Here is a 14,361-nt window from a genome sequence, read left to right as displayed (position 1 = left end):
CAAGTTTTATTCGGCCCTCACATTGTAATACACGTTACAAGTAAACCTACATATAATGCTTTACTTTTAAATTATGTTTCGCACTTACATTCTAACAGACATTCTATGTGCCCATCTAAACGAATTATTTATATAATTATTTTGTCTAAAAAAAAATATACCTATTTCTGATGAAAAATTTATATTTTGAAAGTTACATTCCAGCACTGTAATAGTTGTACTCAGAAAGCTTGTTAGAATGATGGATCAAGAATTCTAAATTGTTTTTAAGAAGGAAAATGATGTTTCTACAGATATAATTTAGTGATAATATACTAATTTTTTATTCTTAACTCTGTGCAAGAGCCCAAATCCACAAATTACTTAATTCTTAGGTCAAAATTTAAATAATCCAAAAACCACAAGTGGTGCCATCTACGGCAAAACGTCCAAGTTTGTCGAGAAATAGTTCGTTAGTGAAGTGCTAGATGGCGACATACGTGCTGTTAAACCGTGTATTAGAATCTAGCTGACAAAATATAAACTTTTCGTAGAAAATCGAGATAAACAACGCGTTTAGACGTACACATAGGATTCGCGTTATATATGTAAGGTTAGAACAAAAATTATATATAAAAGACTTTACGTGTAAGTTTTAGTTGACCCTTACATTGTAATACAAGTTACAAGTAAACCTAAACATAATTCTTTACGTTTAAATTGTGTTTTGCACTTACATTCTAACAAATATTCTACGTACACTTCTAAACGCGTTATTTATTCCTACTTCTTATGAAAAATTTACATTTTGGAACCTACATTCCAGCACTGTAATAGTTGTATTCAGAAAGTTTGTTAGAATGATGGAGTCAAGAATTATAAATTTTTTCTAAGTAAGAAAGGAAAATGATGTTTGTACAGACATGATTTATGCATAATATACTAATTTTATATTCTTAATTCTGTGCAAGAGCACAAATCTAAAAATTACTTATATCTTAGTTTAAAATTTAAATAAACCAAAAACCATAAATGGTGCCATCTACGGCAAAAGGTCCAAGTTTGTCGAGAAATAGTTCGTTAGTGTAGCGCTAGATGGCGACATACGTGCTGTTAAACCGTGTATTAGAATTTAGCTAAGGAAATATAAACTTTACGTAGAAAATGGAGATAAATAACGCGTTTAGACGTACACATAGGATTCGCGTTATATATGTAATGTTCGAATAAAAATTATACATGAAATCGTACATAAAAGACTTTATTTTCAATGGTATAACTAACGATAAACTTAGTTTCAATTCTTATCGTTTATAGCGTTTTTTAAAAATTTTCGTTATTCTGTGATTATCGAATGCAAAATGATTTCTCTGTACGAGCAAAAGTATGATTGATTATTCTTCTAGACACAAAAATTATAGCCAAATTTTTAATTTTTATTAACTGTGATTATTAATAATCGTCATAGTTCACTTTTAAAAATTTCTCTAAAAATAAGGGGTTTACGAGAATACCCTTAATATTTTTAAATACCTGGATAAGGGCGAACAACCAGGACTCTCTCCCGAGAGATTTTTGAACCAAATGGTCGGTTAGGTCTGGGTTAGGTCTTAAGAACACAATTTAAACCTTCTTGGTTTTATTGTGTTCACTCGTAAACCCGCTGTCCCAAATTATGCTCTGGGTGCTTATATCTGAAATACTAATGAAACAATAAGAAACGAGAAATGTTATGATTCGACAGCCCTCTATTGAGATATATTTTAATTAAAATAGAAACCCGTCTACCTAAGTTCGAAATATTAGGGATCAAAATATTTAATAAAATCGTTCAAAATTGATCGTTACAGACATTGTAAAAGCTATTAATAAAAGAATACAACAAATTAAATTTTGTGTGCATATTTAACAATGTAATAAAATAAGTCCTACAAGATAAAGCTTTCTGTTTCAGGAAGAAGTGGTTGATGTTTTTAGAAAGGCATTCATGTTAGATAAATGGCGAACTGACCTGCATGAGATTCTACAATGACTAAGCAAATTTTTCCTGAAACCGTGAAAGGTAAAAGAAAATCGAAATTTCGGTGGCCACTTGACGTTGGAACTTGAAAAATTCTGCTGTGAAATCTTCATGGAAAGAAAGCGATCTATAAAAATGGTATGTTTCTCCCCTCTCCCTCGTATACGCTATCAGCGCTGTTTTCACGATACGTTGCACACTTTTTAGAAGATACAAATAGGACGCATAAAATCTACTGATTATAATTCACATTGAAAATATAATGCAGTCTTACGAAGTACATAGTAATCGATTTTTATAAATATGTATAAAAATAAAAATGTGCCATATAATTGGTTGCAACCTAAAGTGGTTTCTAAAGATACTAGTTGCATTTCATTGTTGGTTAATTAAGTTGAACAAAAATGATTTTTTATGTAATTTTAATCAAACACATTTTTAAATTTTTATCTATAGGATCCACTATCACCTGGCCCTTGTGTTGACATCAGCGATGATGAACTAGTGACAATATCGGTCAGAGATTTAAACAGGCAATTAAAACTACGTGGACTATCACGAGAAGAAATAGTACGTATGAAACAACGCAGACGCACATTAAAGAACAGAGGATATGCAGCTAGTTGTCGCATTAAAAGAACTGAACAAAAGGATGAGTTAGAATCAGAAAAGTCACAGGAATACCGTGGTATGGAAGCCATGCAGGAAGATAATAATCGTATGAGAGAAGAAATAGAATCATGGCATTCTAAGTATCAAGCATTAAAGAAATTTGCAGCAGAGAAAAAGATTCATATACCACCGGAACTGGAAACAATGTAAAATAATAAGAACACACCAGTGTTATGTACATTGAAAAGCAATGAAGGTATTGGATTTCAAGTAATCCTGTGTGAAGGTTGCAGAATCTAAAAAAATTGGATTATTAACCTCTCCAAGTATTTGGAATGTAGAAGAAATTGAGGTGCACTTTAACATAGAGCAATAGCTATAAAAGTGATTTAAGATGAAAGAAGAACAATATAGTTGTTAACATCTGATGTTCTATAATACATGTATATGAATGATTTTCTCTTTGTATTGAAAACTAATGTTTTTATATTGAACATTTGATTATACATTACTTTGCAAGTATTTTCATTGAAATATTTAACAGTATATGATAAATATGAGGTAAAGAATATACATTTTCTGAAACGTATAAAGTATATTTTTATAAACAGGCTTATATAATTTGTTTCTCAATATGTAATAAAAATATCAACCTGCTAACTACATGTACATTAACCGAATTACCCAATAATCTGTATTTTTGTTTACATGTTATATGCTCTGGAAATGTAAAATCTTCTGGAAAACACATTAGTCTGCACACTTCTCTAGGTGTGAAATATCGTAACATTAATTTTCCTAGAATCTCTGATAATTCTATTGGTTGTTGTTTGTATTTACTTGCTTCTAAAAATGTTTCTTTAATCACTTCTTCTGAATAAGGACAATATACAGATCCTGTACCTTCTATATAATGACCATAAGCTTTTGTAAAACAGCAAGATCCATGACTTTGTTCTGTCCTTATATCTAATAACCAAGCTCTCTTTTGTAGCAATTTTTTTGGTATTAGATATTGTGTTTCCTCAACATTTTCTAAAATGTTCTTTATTTTATAACACTTCTTACTTGTTTCAAAATTTTGTGTACAACTTTTATTTGCTAATAAACTGTGTTTATTTTTTGGCAAAAGTCTTAGAACATCTTCTGGTAGATGGAAATTTAATGCACGATTATCAAAGCAAAATTCAAGATTGTTTTTTTTAGCTAGTAAATAATATCTATGTCTACTATTTGGAATACCAAACTGGCACGGACTTACAATCAATTCTTTGTAATTAAATTTGCAATCATTCATACATTTTAATACTGCATTTCTCATCTCAGACTTCTCAAACCCTTTAACATTCTCAAGTAATATATATTTTAATCCTTTTATTTGAGGTATAAGTTTGAGAACATGAAATAATGAGGATGACCTAGTATCTGATACATCTTTTTGAAGTCCGACCCTTGTATACGGTTGACATGGAGGACTCATCAGTATGGTATTGATATTCAAGTCATTTATTTCTTTTGTTGAAAATGACTGAACATTGCGATTCATTAATATAACATTCGGAAAGTTGTTTATGTATACATCATTTGCAACTGTATTTATATCAATTGCTGCAACAACACTACCATTAACGCCACTTTCTGAAAATAATGAATTTTTACTATTACAATTTTATGGTTTATTAATAATTAATAAAACCATGCAGGAAAGTACAGGTTATATATTCTTACACAATGTAAATCAAAAAATAACAATGCAATATCTTACCTTGAAATGCATAATGCATTCCACCAATACCACTATATAATTCTAACACTCTCATCATTAATGACTCATTCGAGATTTTTTAAATATAAATAATCTTAGATGTACGTATAATAGTTCTTTAGTATCAACAACTATTTACTAATCGTTGAATCTTATTGGAATATGTGTTTCATTTCTTTTAATATTCGTTTATGTCGCGTAAATATAGTTTAAATAAAATCTAACGACTTACAAACAAATACATTCTTTCAAGATTGATACATTTTTTAACACAAAGGTTTCATAAATAATGACAATAAATGACAACGAACTAACCTAACATTTGATTCCATAGTCCGTTCAGTAATGGAGGGTGGACATCATTTTGCGTCGTGGAAAATTCTACGTATGTGATCACATTTAATAGATCTAAAAATTGATACATGGTGTGATTAAAAGAATGTGTACAAAGAGTAATTCAGGTTTACGAGCAATACGGTGATTAATAATTAGAACAATGATAAGAATGAATAGTGTACAAACAAGAAATCTAACCTAAACAATGTGTTGACTTTTATCACTATTTCGGCAATCATTTCAATATTAATGAAGGTTTTTAACACAGGATAAACACGGATTAACATAAAAAATTTCTTGCAATTTAAATAAAAATAACAAATGTTGGCAATATTTCTCTCACGATAAAAAGAAAACCGAATATGAAGTTTACGCAAGACACCACCCAAATATCATCGCAATATTAAAACATGTTTCGGAGCCGAAGTTGGTTTGGAGGAGGACTCTGGAAGCCCAAGAATCCTCATTCCTTGGAGCACCTTAAGTATATATATACATACATACATATAAGAAAAATCATTGCTTTTGTACATTCTTCTTTATTCTTACATGTAGATATTTGTACAATGTCTTATCGAAGAATCAGACTGTGTCTGAGCTCAATAGAGGTTTATTGGTAGAAACTCTTCGTTCTATTGCTGAAATTTTAATATGGGGTGACCAAAATGATAGCAATGTATTTGAGTAAGCACAATTAACTTAATGGATACATGATAAATTTAAATTTTCTTATATCATAGTTAATAACTTTATTTCTTATTATCAGTTTCTTTTTGGAGAAAAATATGCTTTCATTCTTTTTACGTATTATGAAGCAAAAATGTGGAAGCTATGTATGTGTTCAATTACTACAAACGCTAAACATATTGTTTGAGAATATACGTAATGAGACTTATTTGTGTAAGTGCATACAAAACCTTATTCTTACAATTTCATCAGATCATTTAATTCAATAATTCAATTCAAATGTATTTGTTTTTAGATTACTTACTCAGTAACAATCATGTAAACAGTATAATAGTGCACAAATTTGACTTCAGTGATGAAGAGGTGATGGCATATTATATCAGTTTCTTAAAGACTTTAAGCTTGAAGTTAAATACACACACCATCCATTTCTTCTATAATGAGGTAAACGAGGTACACATGATAATCTTCTGTGTCTATTTTTTCACATTAGTTAATCTCATGTTCATTAATTTTAATAACTGTTCAATGTATGTTATTTTAATCTAATATTATAGCTTTAAATGTACATATAATTTAATCAATTCATAGTATGCTTTTTATAGTAATCATTGTTTCATCTCCATTACTTGAGTTTTGCACAAAATACACATATAAAATGGATATTGTTTAATTTGTTTTTTTTATCAGCACACCAATGATTTTCCATTGTATACGGAGGCAATTAAATTTTTTAACCATTCTGAAGGCATGGTTCGTATAGCAGTGCGAACCTTAACTTTAAATGTATATCGTGTAGAAGATGCCTCTATGCTCGCATTTATAAGAGATCGCACTGCTGCACCTTATTTCAGTAATCTTGTATGGTTTATTGGTAATCACATTATAGAGCTTGACACTTGTGTCAGAAATGATGCTGAGTAAGTGGAAAAGTTATTAACAAAATTTAAATAATCATGTTGAAAAGAAATTTCTCTGTATGTATTATATATGTTTCAGTCATCAAAGTCAAAACAGATTATCGGATTTAGTAGCGGAGCATCTAGATCATTTACACTATTTAAACGATATACTATGTTTAAATATATCTGACTTGAATAAAGTTTTATCGGATCACTTGCTTCATAAATTATTAGTTCCACTATATGTTTATTCACTCATGAGACATAAGAATCTTTTGTGCCAAAATCAGGTATGTTTCTAATTAATAAATTTACTATTATTTCATATGGAAGTAATTTTTTTTCATTAATAGGAAGAGAGAAAACACATAAGCGTCATAGTTGCTCTATTTTTACTTTCTCAAGTGTTTTTAATAGTCTCTCATGGACCTCTTGTACATACACTAGCAGCAGTAATGCTACTGTCAGATTTAGAAACAATTCAAACAGGGGCGAGCAAAGTGCTTGAAATATATGGTGACATTACATCAACCAATTCAATTGCTTTTTCACCACCAAAAGAAAGTTTAGAGAAGTCCCTTGAAAATTTAAGTGAGTCCTTAAGTGTACTGGATGAACTTTGTGAAGAAGAAAATAATTTGGATGAAAGAAAAGATAATACTGAAAGCGAGGGTAAAGAAATATCAGAAATACATCATCCTAGTACATCATTTAATACTTCTTCAACGAGAGATGCTACACTATTAATGAGTTTAGAACAATTAGACAATAGCGATTCAAATGAAGATTTAGAAAAAATAAAACATTTGAATGTAACTGATGAAGAAAAAGAGCAAAGATTAGCCCTGGAAAGCCCCTTAACACCTCAGACACAAAAAGATGTAAATGAATCATTGTCAAATAAGCCATTTTTAGAAACAATCTTAAATTCATTATTTTGTACAGAAAATGATTATGCTACATTATTTGGGTTATGTTTACTTTATGCTCTAGCTAACAATAAGGTAAGTAGCTTACTTTGAAAATACTGTATATTGTGTCATTATGCATTTATTCTAATAGAACAATTTTTAAGGGCATAGAACATAAAACTCTGGACCCAATTTTATTCAGTTCACGAAATTCTTCAAGTTTATATAATGAAATTTTAATAGATAGACTAATTAATATTATAACATTAAGTTGTCAAACAAGTGAGTCAATTTTGAAAGTTAGTCTTTTAATTGTCCAAATAATAATTTACGTTTTTACGAATGATATTTTTGTCAGATGCAAAAGTAAGGCTCATTACATTGGAATTGACAATTAAATTGTTAACACAATTAATAATGTCAGAAGGACAAGCCATATTAAAAGATTCACATTTAGCAGCAATTGAAGCAGTAAAAGAGCAAAGCACATCGTTGTTAAAAAATTTTTATAAGGTATGTTATGAGAACTAATTATTTTATTATTTTAAAAGCTGTTGATTAAAAAAACTTATTTTTACCGCACTTTCAGAGTGAAGATATATTCTTAGATATGTTTGAGGACGAATACAGCGAAATTCAAAAACGACCTTTAAATGTTGAATGGTTAATGATGGACAGTAATATTTTATTGCCGCCAACAGGAACTCCAATGACGGGTATCGAATTTACCAAAAGATTACCATGTGGTGAAGTAAGTACATTATATGTATATCTTCTTATCTTATAACTTACGTTATTAATAGAATATAATTCATTAAACTGACTAACAGAAAATAAAATTAATGTATGCACAGGTTGAAAGGGCACGTCGCGCTATAAGAGTATTTTTTTTAATAAGAGAACTCTCTTTAACATTGAATATGGAAAGGGAAACACAGTTGCCTCTGACAAACCCAGCTGATTGTGTTCAAGTCGACAATATTCTTGATCTAAGTAAAAGTTATTCTATTTTAACACATTATTCATTACAAGTAAGATATCCAGATACTTACGAATATCTTATTTATATTATATTTTTAAATAGCTAATAGCGATTTAATCGCGTGTACGGTTGTGTGGAAAGATGGACAGAAGATTCGCCGCTTTCTAGTTATCGATGTTATGCAATTAATTCTTGTGGAACCTGATACTAGTAAACTAGGTTGGGGAGTGGCAAAATTGGTGGGCTTTTTGCAAGATATCGAAGTGGCGGGTGATAAGGATGATTCTAGATGTCTGCATTTAACAATTTACAAACCTCTAAGTAGCAGTACTGGCAATCGTGTTCCCTTATTATCGACAAAATTCATTTTTGACGATCACATTAGATGTATGGCTGCAAAACAAAGGTGAGATGTTGCAAAATTATTATTATGCGTTAACTTTATTATATTATCAAATTTACTTTTGATTGAAGGCTAACAAAAGGAAGAATAAAAGCACGGCAAAAGAAAATGAATCAAATTGCAAGATTACTTGATATTCCCAGAAGTATACCTCAACCTTCACCGCCAAATTATGCTCTGCGCGGTTTACGACACGAACGTACGTCGTATCAAAATACCTAAATCAGATAATTTGATTTAAAATAATAGCCACAAGATGTAAATAACGCTTGACTATTTAATTCTAGGTATGGTGGGACGCGGACAAAGGCAAAAAGATCAACCACGACCAATGTTTACAGTAAATAAAGTACCCGGATTCGCAGCACAAATGCGTAGAGAAAGCACTAGTAGACCTACCACCAGTGTTTCATCATCAACATCTAAACGTGGTTATAGTAACTCAAATGAAAAAAGTCAAGAAAATGGCTTGCGGTCTCGAGATAGTTCACCAAAGATGCCAAGGCCGCGTAGCGAAGAAATTCCTTTAGAAGACATGCACCTTCGAAAAGCATCTCTAACGTCCAACGGATTGAGCATATCACATACATGTCAAGAAAAGAAAGATGGTCCAATTTCTGCCTCTTCAACTAATGGCGAACCGTCAACTGTGATCAGAAAACATTCTGAAGAAACATCCTTCACCTGCCCACAAGAAGTGAAATTGCGTGTAAAAGGTCAAGTGGAAACAGTATGATTGTTAAAACAGAGTTTAAAAAGAGCACATAGTTTAAATTAAAATTTTCTTTAGACAATTTATGAGAGAAGTGAGAATGTATATGCGATCTTGTGTTAATGGAAAAAGTGTTTGATCTGTGTAATAAAGGGTTTTACTACAGATACTTACTAAACAATACCTCGAAAGAAATCTCATGTTTCATAATGCTTTTAATAGGGAAGTTAACATCTTAATCTTGTAAAAAACAAGGTATATTATATTCGGTAAAAGGTTAGCTATCGACGAAAGTAATTTTCTTTTGTTCCTTTATGCTATATAACTAAGTATTTTGTATATACATTTTCATCTAGCATATATGTATATCTATGTATATTGGAAGTTTGTTTCTGCTGGTTAAATATTATAAATAACTTTTCACTAGCAGTTATACAACAAAACCATATACTTAAAATGTGTATATATTACTGTTGGCAATTTCTATAACTCAAAATAAATACCAACAATGAAATATCTTCTTTCTTTTAGCACATTGGGTTTATCGTTCTGTAACAATTAGATACTCCTATACTGGAGACTTATAAATATATGTAGATGTATTTACTTTTAAATTAAAATCATAATCTAAATAGTATCTCATTGCTTATTAAAAAATTGCACAACTTATACAAAATTTATTTAACAAATGTGTATTAAATGTGGTAGATATTACCAATATAATTAATTTCTTGTTAAATATATTAATAGCTTAAAAAGTGAATTTTTGTTAATCTAATAAAGAGCAGAATAAATTCTATGAGTAAATTAATCAAATAATCAATGCCAATTTAAAATAAAAATTTATATTAAACTAATGGTTACCTTAAATGCACTTCTAGTTATCGGTTAATATTTATCTGCATATAATTATTTTAGTCAAAGGAAATCAGCTCTGCTGTTTCAGGCTTTGTATCTTCTTTCACCTGTACAGATTCATTTGATGTAGGTGGCAAAGAAGTTGCTGGCTGGAATTGTATCTGTTGTCCCTGAGATACTGGGATTTGAGATATGCCTTGCATTGTTGGTAAACCAGATCCTGGTGGACCTTGCATTGTCTGATTTGATGCTAAAATTGGTCCAACTGTAGTTCTAGAAGGTACTTGAATAGTACCCGATCCTTGAGATGAAATAGGAGTGTTTGAAACGTGAGGCTGCATTGGAGGTCCCTGCGAACCTGGCAACGTAGATGGTTGCTTTGATCCCATTTGAGGTGGAAGGCCAACAACTTGACCTGGAGGGCCATGTGCTCTAGGTCCAACTTGTGCAGGTGAAGGACCTATATGACTCTGAGACAATTGAGGTATACCCATTTGACTTGGTGGCCCTGGTTGCGGAATTTGTGGAGGGGCACCTTGCTGTGGTGGAATATGTCCTGGTGTAGGCTGCATTTGTGCCATTTGATTTGGCGGACCTTGTGGTGGTGGCGGTCCCATCTGATGTCCACCTGCCTGTTGTAGTTGCGGAATGGGATTTGTCATTTGAGGCATCTTCAAAATAAATGTATAAAATGATTAAATAAAATGTACTATTTACTCTAATACTTTAAATTATCTAAGAAATACTTTAAAAGTATTGCCAGGAATACAGTACCTCCAAATTAAATGAACTAACTGTAACAATGTGGTCTATAAATAAAAATAAGTGCAATGTTTTGTAAACATTAGTTTAAAACAGCTTTTTCTAAAGTTATAACTAAAAAATAATGTTTAATAAACATAAAATAATGTAGCATAAAGTAATGAAGGATAATATTTTAATTTGAGGTTGTATAACGTACTGATAGTTATCTATGTTAAGATAAGTTACATCTATGACTTTTCAAGATTTCAAATATTAAACATAACTAGAATAAATATTATATAAACATTGCCGACTAGTCCTGGTATCACAATGTAAATGTAGCAACCCGTTTTAAATCTATGTTTATATAACTTTTCCACTATACTTTTACTCATAAAATCTATTGGTAGAGTTTAACCGGTTAATTTGGGGATATTCTACATAACAAATTTTTTAATACATTCACCATTCCAGGACCGGAAACGGTAACTCGACCCATGGCTTCATGCCCTTGAAGGGATGGATCGGTTGGTTGTTGCTCTTGATTAGGTAATGGCCCCATCATATGTGGTGGCATTGCATTCATTGTTGGCATATTGTAACCTTGCAAAGGATACTGTTTTACAGAAGGTTGTCCATATATGTATCCTTGATTTGTTGGAGACATAGGATTATAATTAGATCCAGGTCCTTGATATTGAACATGACGAACTGGTGAACCTTGAGATGGACCAATAAAACCAGAAACAGCCTGATAGCCACCTAAAATATGTATAATAGAATAAAAGCCATCTTGAAATTACACATTATGCATATTAGCTTACCCATTATGTATTGCTGTTTTTGTTGCTCTTGTCTCATTTGCATTTCTCTTTCTTGTTCCTGAATTTTCTGCAAAGCAAGCTGACGTTGGTATTGTAAATATTCTTGTTTCTTCTTCCTCATAATCGCCAACTTGTGAGCCATTAACATCTGTTTTTTTCTTTCCGCTTCTTCCGCTTGACGCCTTAACTTCTCCCTATGTTCCTCCCGTAAAGCGTCTAAGGCAGCTCGAGCATCCTTCATTTGCGTCAGTTTATCTTGCAGACCTTCGTAATATACCCTACTATCATCTTGTTCTTGAATATATCTCAACAATCTGCAATAAATTTATGAATTTTAATTATGTTTACATATTTTACTCATTTTACATAAATTTAGAAGATGAAATGAAACAAACCTTGAATGCATAGCAGTAATATTTAAAAATAAAGTTTGAACAGAACTATCATTAGCAATTGATCTGCCTCTTGATGAATTGCTCTTCATTCTATTAACAAAAATTTCAACTTGAGAACGTAATGCGTTAACAAACTCTTCCATTTGACTGTCAACTTCTCCGTTTTGTTGTTTTGCAATTATAATTTTCTGTGGCATTGGGCTACTAATGTTAGGAGCAGAGGGGCTGGTAACATCTGCTCTAGAAGCATGCTCTTCTATTACAGTTTGTCTTTGTTCCCAATATTTACGATTTAAATACTTTGCAAGTTCAGGCTCAATCTCTTCTTCTTCTTGTAACTTCGATGGACTAGGACCCTAAAATGTAAGAATTAATATAATTTTGTAACAAAACTTTTGTTTTCTAAAAAAACTAACGGGTGATGGTGGTGGAGAATACGTTGTCCTATTGATAGTGCTTGTATTTGATTTTAAAACACTGCTAGTGGCCCGTTTTTTTTCCTTTTCTTTATGTTCTGCTTCACTTTGACTTAAAGCAATAGCAAGATTTAAATCTTCTTCTTCTTGAAGTTCCACTGCAGTTTTCCTAGGTGGTACCTATGAAAAAGAATGTCATATTTTTTACACATTTGTTTAACTTGTAACTTTCTTTATAACAATTACATACCTGCTGTTGTTGAGCTAATGAACTGTTGAGATATTCTGCAGGTAAATCTACTTCCTTAGTTTGTAGTGCGGATGGTCTATAAAAATAAATTAAATAAATTATAAATAAAGTTGAAAACAATGTAAAATTATGTTTTTACATATTTGTACATACTTATTAACTTGATCGTAACATGCTTCACAAACTCGAACTTCCTTTTCAATACCAAACTTAGGTAAAGTAGATGCTTTATTTGAACATTGACCACAAAATACTTGACCACAAGCTCTACAGTGATGTTTTCTTTGCATTACTCCAAATGCTACTCGACAACGATGACATACATCACCATCTGCCCACTCTGGAGCAGTATCGGCAATAAACATAGCATCGCTTTCTTTTAAAACAGGAAATTTATATCCTTCAGCTTTCATAATATTAAGTGTATCCTAAAATATATATTCTTCATTGGTATTAATGTTTCACATTAATAAAAATAAAATGGAATTTGTAGACTTACTTGTACTGCTCTATATTTAGGACTATTCCGAAATGCATGTGCCCAAGCTTGAATCAATTCTAAGGTTTTAAGTTTCACATTGTCGTGTGTTGTTGTCTTTACTAATTCTTTAAGCTGTTCCATATATTGTTTAGTACCGATTTCATCATGAATCAATGTACCACAATTTTTAACACAAGATTCTAAAACCTGTATTAAAGAAATGCTTTTATTTGCATCTAATAATTTTAATAACAAGTTGTTTATTAAAATAACTAGTCATTATTTCTCACCAATAGAGCATAAAAAGCTAAATGTGGATTAGCATTAGTCACTTTCTTCTTTATTGCTGCAAGTGCTGCTTTAGGTCTATATACATAAAAAACATAGTATTTGATTTTCTTACAAATAAAATGTAATTATTTAAGTAGGAAATATTGTTCATATTTATTTTGTTGCAATAACCAAGGGATAGTAAGAAAGAGGTAAATCAATTACGGTACAACAAATGTTAGTGAAGTTTTACTAAACATATGGAACACACAGTCGGTGTGAGTCTATTAAGTAAAAAATGTTATTCTTTTTCATAATTATTAAGAAATAAAGAGGTTAGTTTCAAATTAGACGATACTATGCACTCACTGTACGTCACCCTGACGTATTAAATCGCAAATCTGGAGAATCGCAACCCAGTCAGGTTCAAGCTGTAAATGACTCGTTGCTTTATCTGCAAGAAATTTAATCAAAATTCTCATATCTGAAAATCAGACATTTTGACTGTCGGGTACTGTTAGTAAAACCTACCTAATAATTTGTCAAAATTAAACGAGCTACGAAACATTGTGCTCCGCCAAAAAAGATCGTCTCTTATTTATAATATATCTGCTTACTTGGGCTTTTAATAATATCTCGTATTTGATAATTAAGTCTTGAAAATTCAGTTTGACAACCGCCAATAGATTGGTGTCACCACACTATTCCATTGACTGTGTAAAGCAAAATATGAGTCACGTCATACTGACTAACGTACATTATAATCGACTAAACAATCGACTTGCATCGAGAACGAGATAATCGATTTCATTCA

The 14,361-nt window shown here is 31.0% G+C and overlaps 4 protein-coding genes across 16 annotated transcripts; 2 read left to right on the top strand and 2 right to left on the bottom strand.

Annotated features, from left to right (window-relative positions):
* Positions 1 to 1,802: 1,802 nt before the first annotated feature.
* Maf-s (MAF bZIP transcription factor K) lies at positions 1,803 to 3,732 on the top strand. Of its 2 annotated transcripts, none has more exons than XM_076327038.1 (2): positions 1,803 to 2,137; positions 2,456 to 3,730. In XM_076327038.1, the coding sequence occupies exons 1-2, from the start codon at positions 2,111 to 2,113 to the stop codon at positions 2,819 to 2,821; spliced, it is 393 nt and encodes a 130-aa protein (XP_076183153.1). In that variant the 5' UTR covers positions 1,803 to 2,110; the 3' UTR covers positions 2,822 to 3,730. The 2 variants fall into 2 exon arrangements, with proteins under 2 accessions (XP_076183153.1, XP_076183154.1); XM_076327039.1 differs by lacking the exon at positions 1,803 to 2,137 and adding an exon at positions 2,157 to 2,276 and having other exon boundaries at positions 2,456 to 3,732.
* On the bottom strand, positions 3,169 to 9,858 carry Mt2 (tRNA (cytosine(38)-C(5))-methyltransferase). 3 transcript variants are annotated; one of them, XM_076327036.1, is made up of 3 exons: positions 4,911 to 9,858; positions 4,377 to 4,784; positions 3,170 to 4,249 (listed from the first exon to the last, which is right to left on the bottom strand). In XM_076327036.1, exons 2-3 carry the CDS (start codon positions 4,432 to 4,434, stop codon positions 3,225 to 3,227), a joined length of 1,083 nt encoding a protein of 360 aa, XP_076183151.1. In that variant the 5' UTR covers positions 4,435 to 4,784; positions 4,911 to 9,858; the 3' UTR covers positions 3,170 to 3,224. The 3 variants fall into 3 exon arrangements, with proteins under 3 accessions (XP_076183150.1, XP_076183151.1, XP_076183152.1); XM_076327037.1 differs by having other exon boundaries at positions 4,692 to 4,784; XM_076327035.1 differs by having other exon boundaries at positions 3,169 to 4,249; positions 4,692 to 9,858.
* Positions 4,537 to 9,474, top strand: Ema (C-type lectin domain containing ema). 6 transcript variants are annotated; one of them, XM_076327023.1, is made up of 15 exons: positions 4,537 to 4,761; positions 4,981 to 5,196; positions 5,268 to 5,396; positions 5,479 to 5,612; positions 5,695 to 5,852; positions 6,090 to 6,319; positions 6,399 to 6,591; positions 6,655 to 7,305; positions 7,377 to 7,494; positions 7,571 to 7,725; positions 7,802 to 7,963; positions 8,043 to 8,205; positions 8,297 to 8,600; positions 8,669 to 8,796; positions 8,885 to 9,474. In XM_076327023.1, exons 2-15 carry the CDS (start codon positions 5,123 to 5,125, stop codon positions 9,331 to 9,333), a joined length of 3,048 nt encoding a protein of 1,015 aa, XP_076183138.1. In that variant the 5' UTR covers positions 4,537 to 4,761; positions 4,981 to 5,122; the 3' UTR covers positions 9,334 to 9,474. The 6 variants fall into 6 exon arrangements, with proteins under 6 accessions (XP_076183138.1, XP_076183139.1, XP_076183140.1 ...); XM_076327024.1 differs by having other exon boundaries at positions 4,537 to 4,853; XM_076327026.1 differs by having other exon boundaries at positions 4,538 to 4,761; positions 5,695 to 5,843.
* Positions 9,859 to 9,902: 44 nt separating the features above from the next.
* Positions 9,903 to 14,268, bottom strand: Hrs (Hepatocyte growth factor regulated tyrosine kinase substrate). Of its 5 annotated transcripts, none has more exons than XM_076327032.1 (11): positions 14,079 to 14,268; positions 13,917 to 14,001; positions 13,568 to 13,643; positions 13,296 to 13,484; positions 12,950 to 13,224; positions 12,797 to 12,872; positions 12,547 to 12,726; positions 12,131 to 12,486; positions 11,736 to 12,049; positions 11,372 to 11,673; positions 9,903 to 10,799 (listed from the first exon to the last, which is right to left on the bottom strand). In XM_076327032.1, exons 1-11 carry the CDS (start codon positions 14,113 to 14,115, stop codon positions 10,224 to 10,226), a joined length of 2,466 nt encoding a protein of 821 aa, XP_076183147.1. In that variant the 5' UTR covers positions 14,116 to 14,268; the 3' UTR covers positions 9,903 to 10,223. The 5 variants fall into 5 exon arrangements, with proteins under 5 accessions (XP_076183147.1, XP_076183148.1, XP_076183149.1 ...); XM_076327033.1 differs by having other exon boundaries at positions 11,378 to 11,673; XM_076327034.1 differs by having other exon boundaries at positions 9,903 to 10,838; positions 14,165 to 14,215.
* Positions 14,269 to 14,361: the final 93 nt, after the last annotated feature.

The sequence above is a fragment of the Ptiloglossa arizonensis genome, chromosome 2, assembly GCF_051014685.1.
Source record: "Ptiloglossa arizonensis isolate GNS036 chromosome 2, iyPtiAriz1_principal, whole genome shotgun sequence".
Lineage (NCBI taxonomy): Eukaryota > Metazoa > Arthropoda > Insecta > Hymenoptera > Colletidae > Ptiloglossa > Ptiloglossa arizonensis.
The sequence above is the reverse complement of the archived record's forward strand: the minus strand, read 5'-3'. Positions and strand labels throughout refer to the sequence as shown.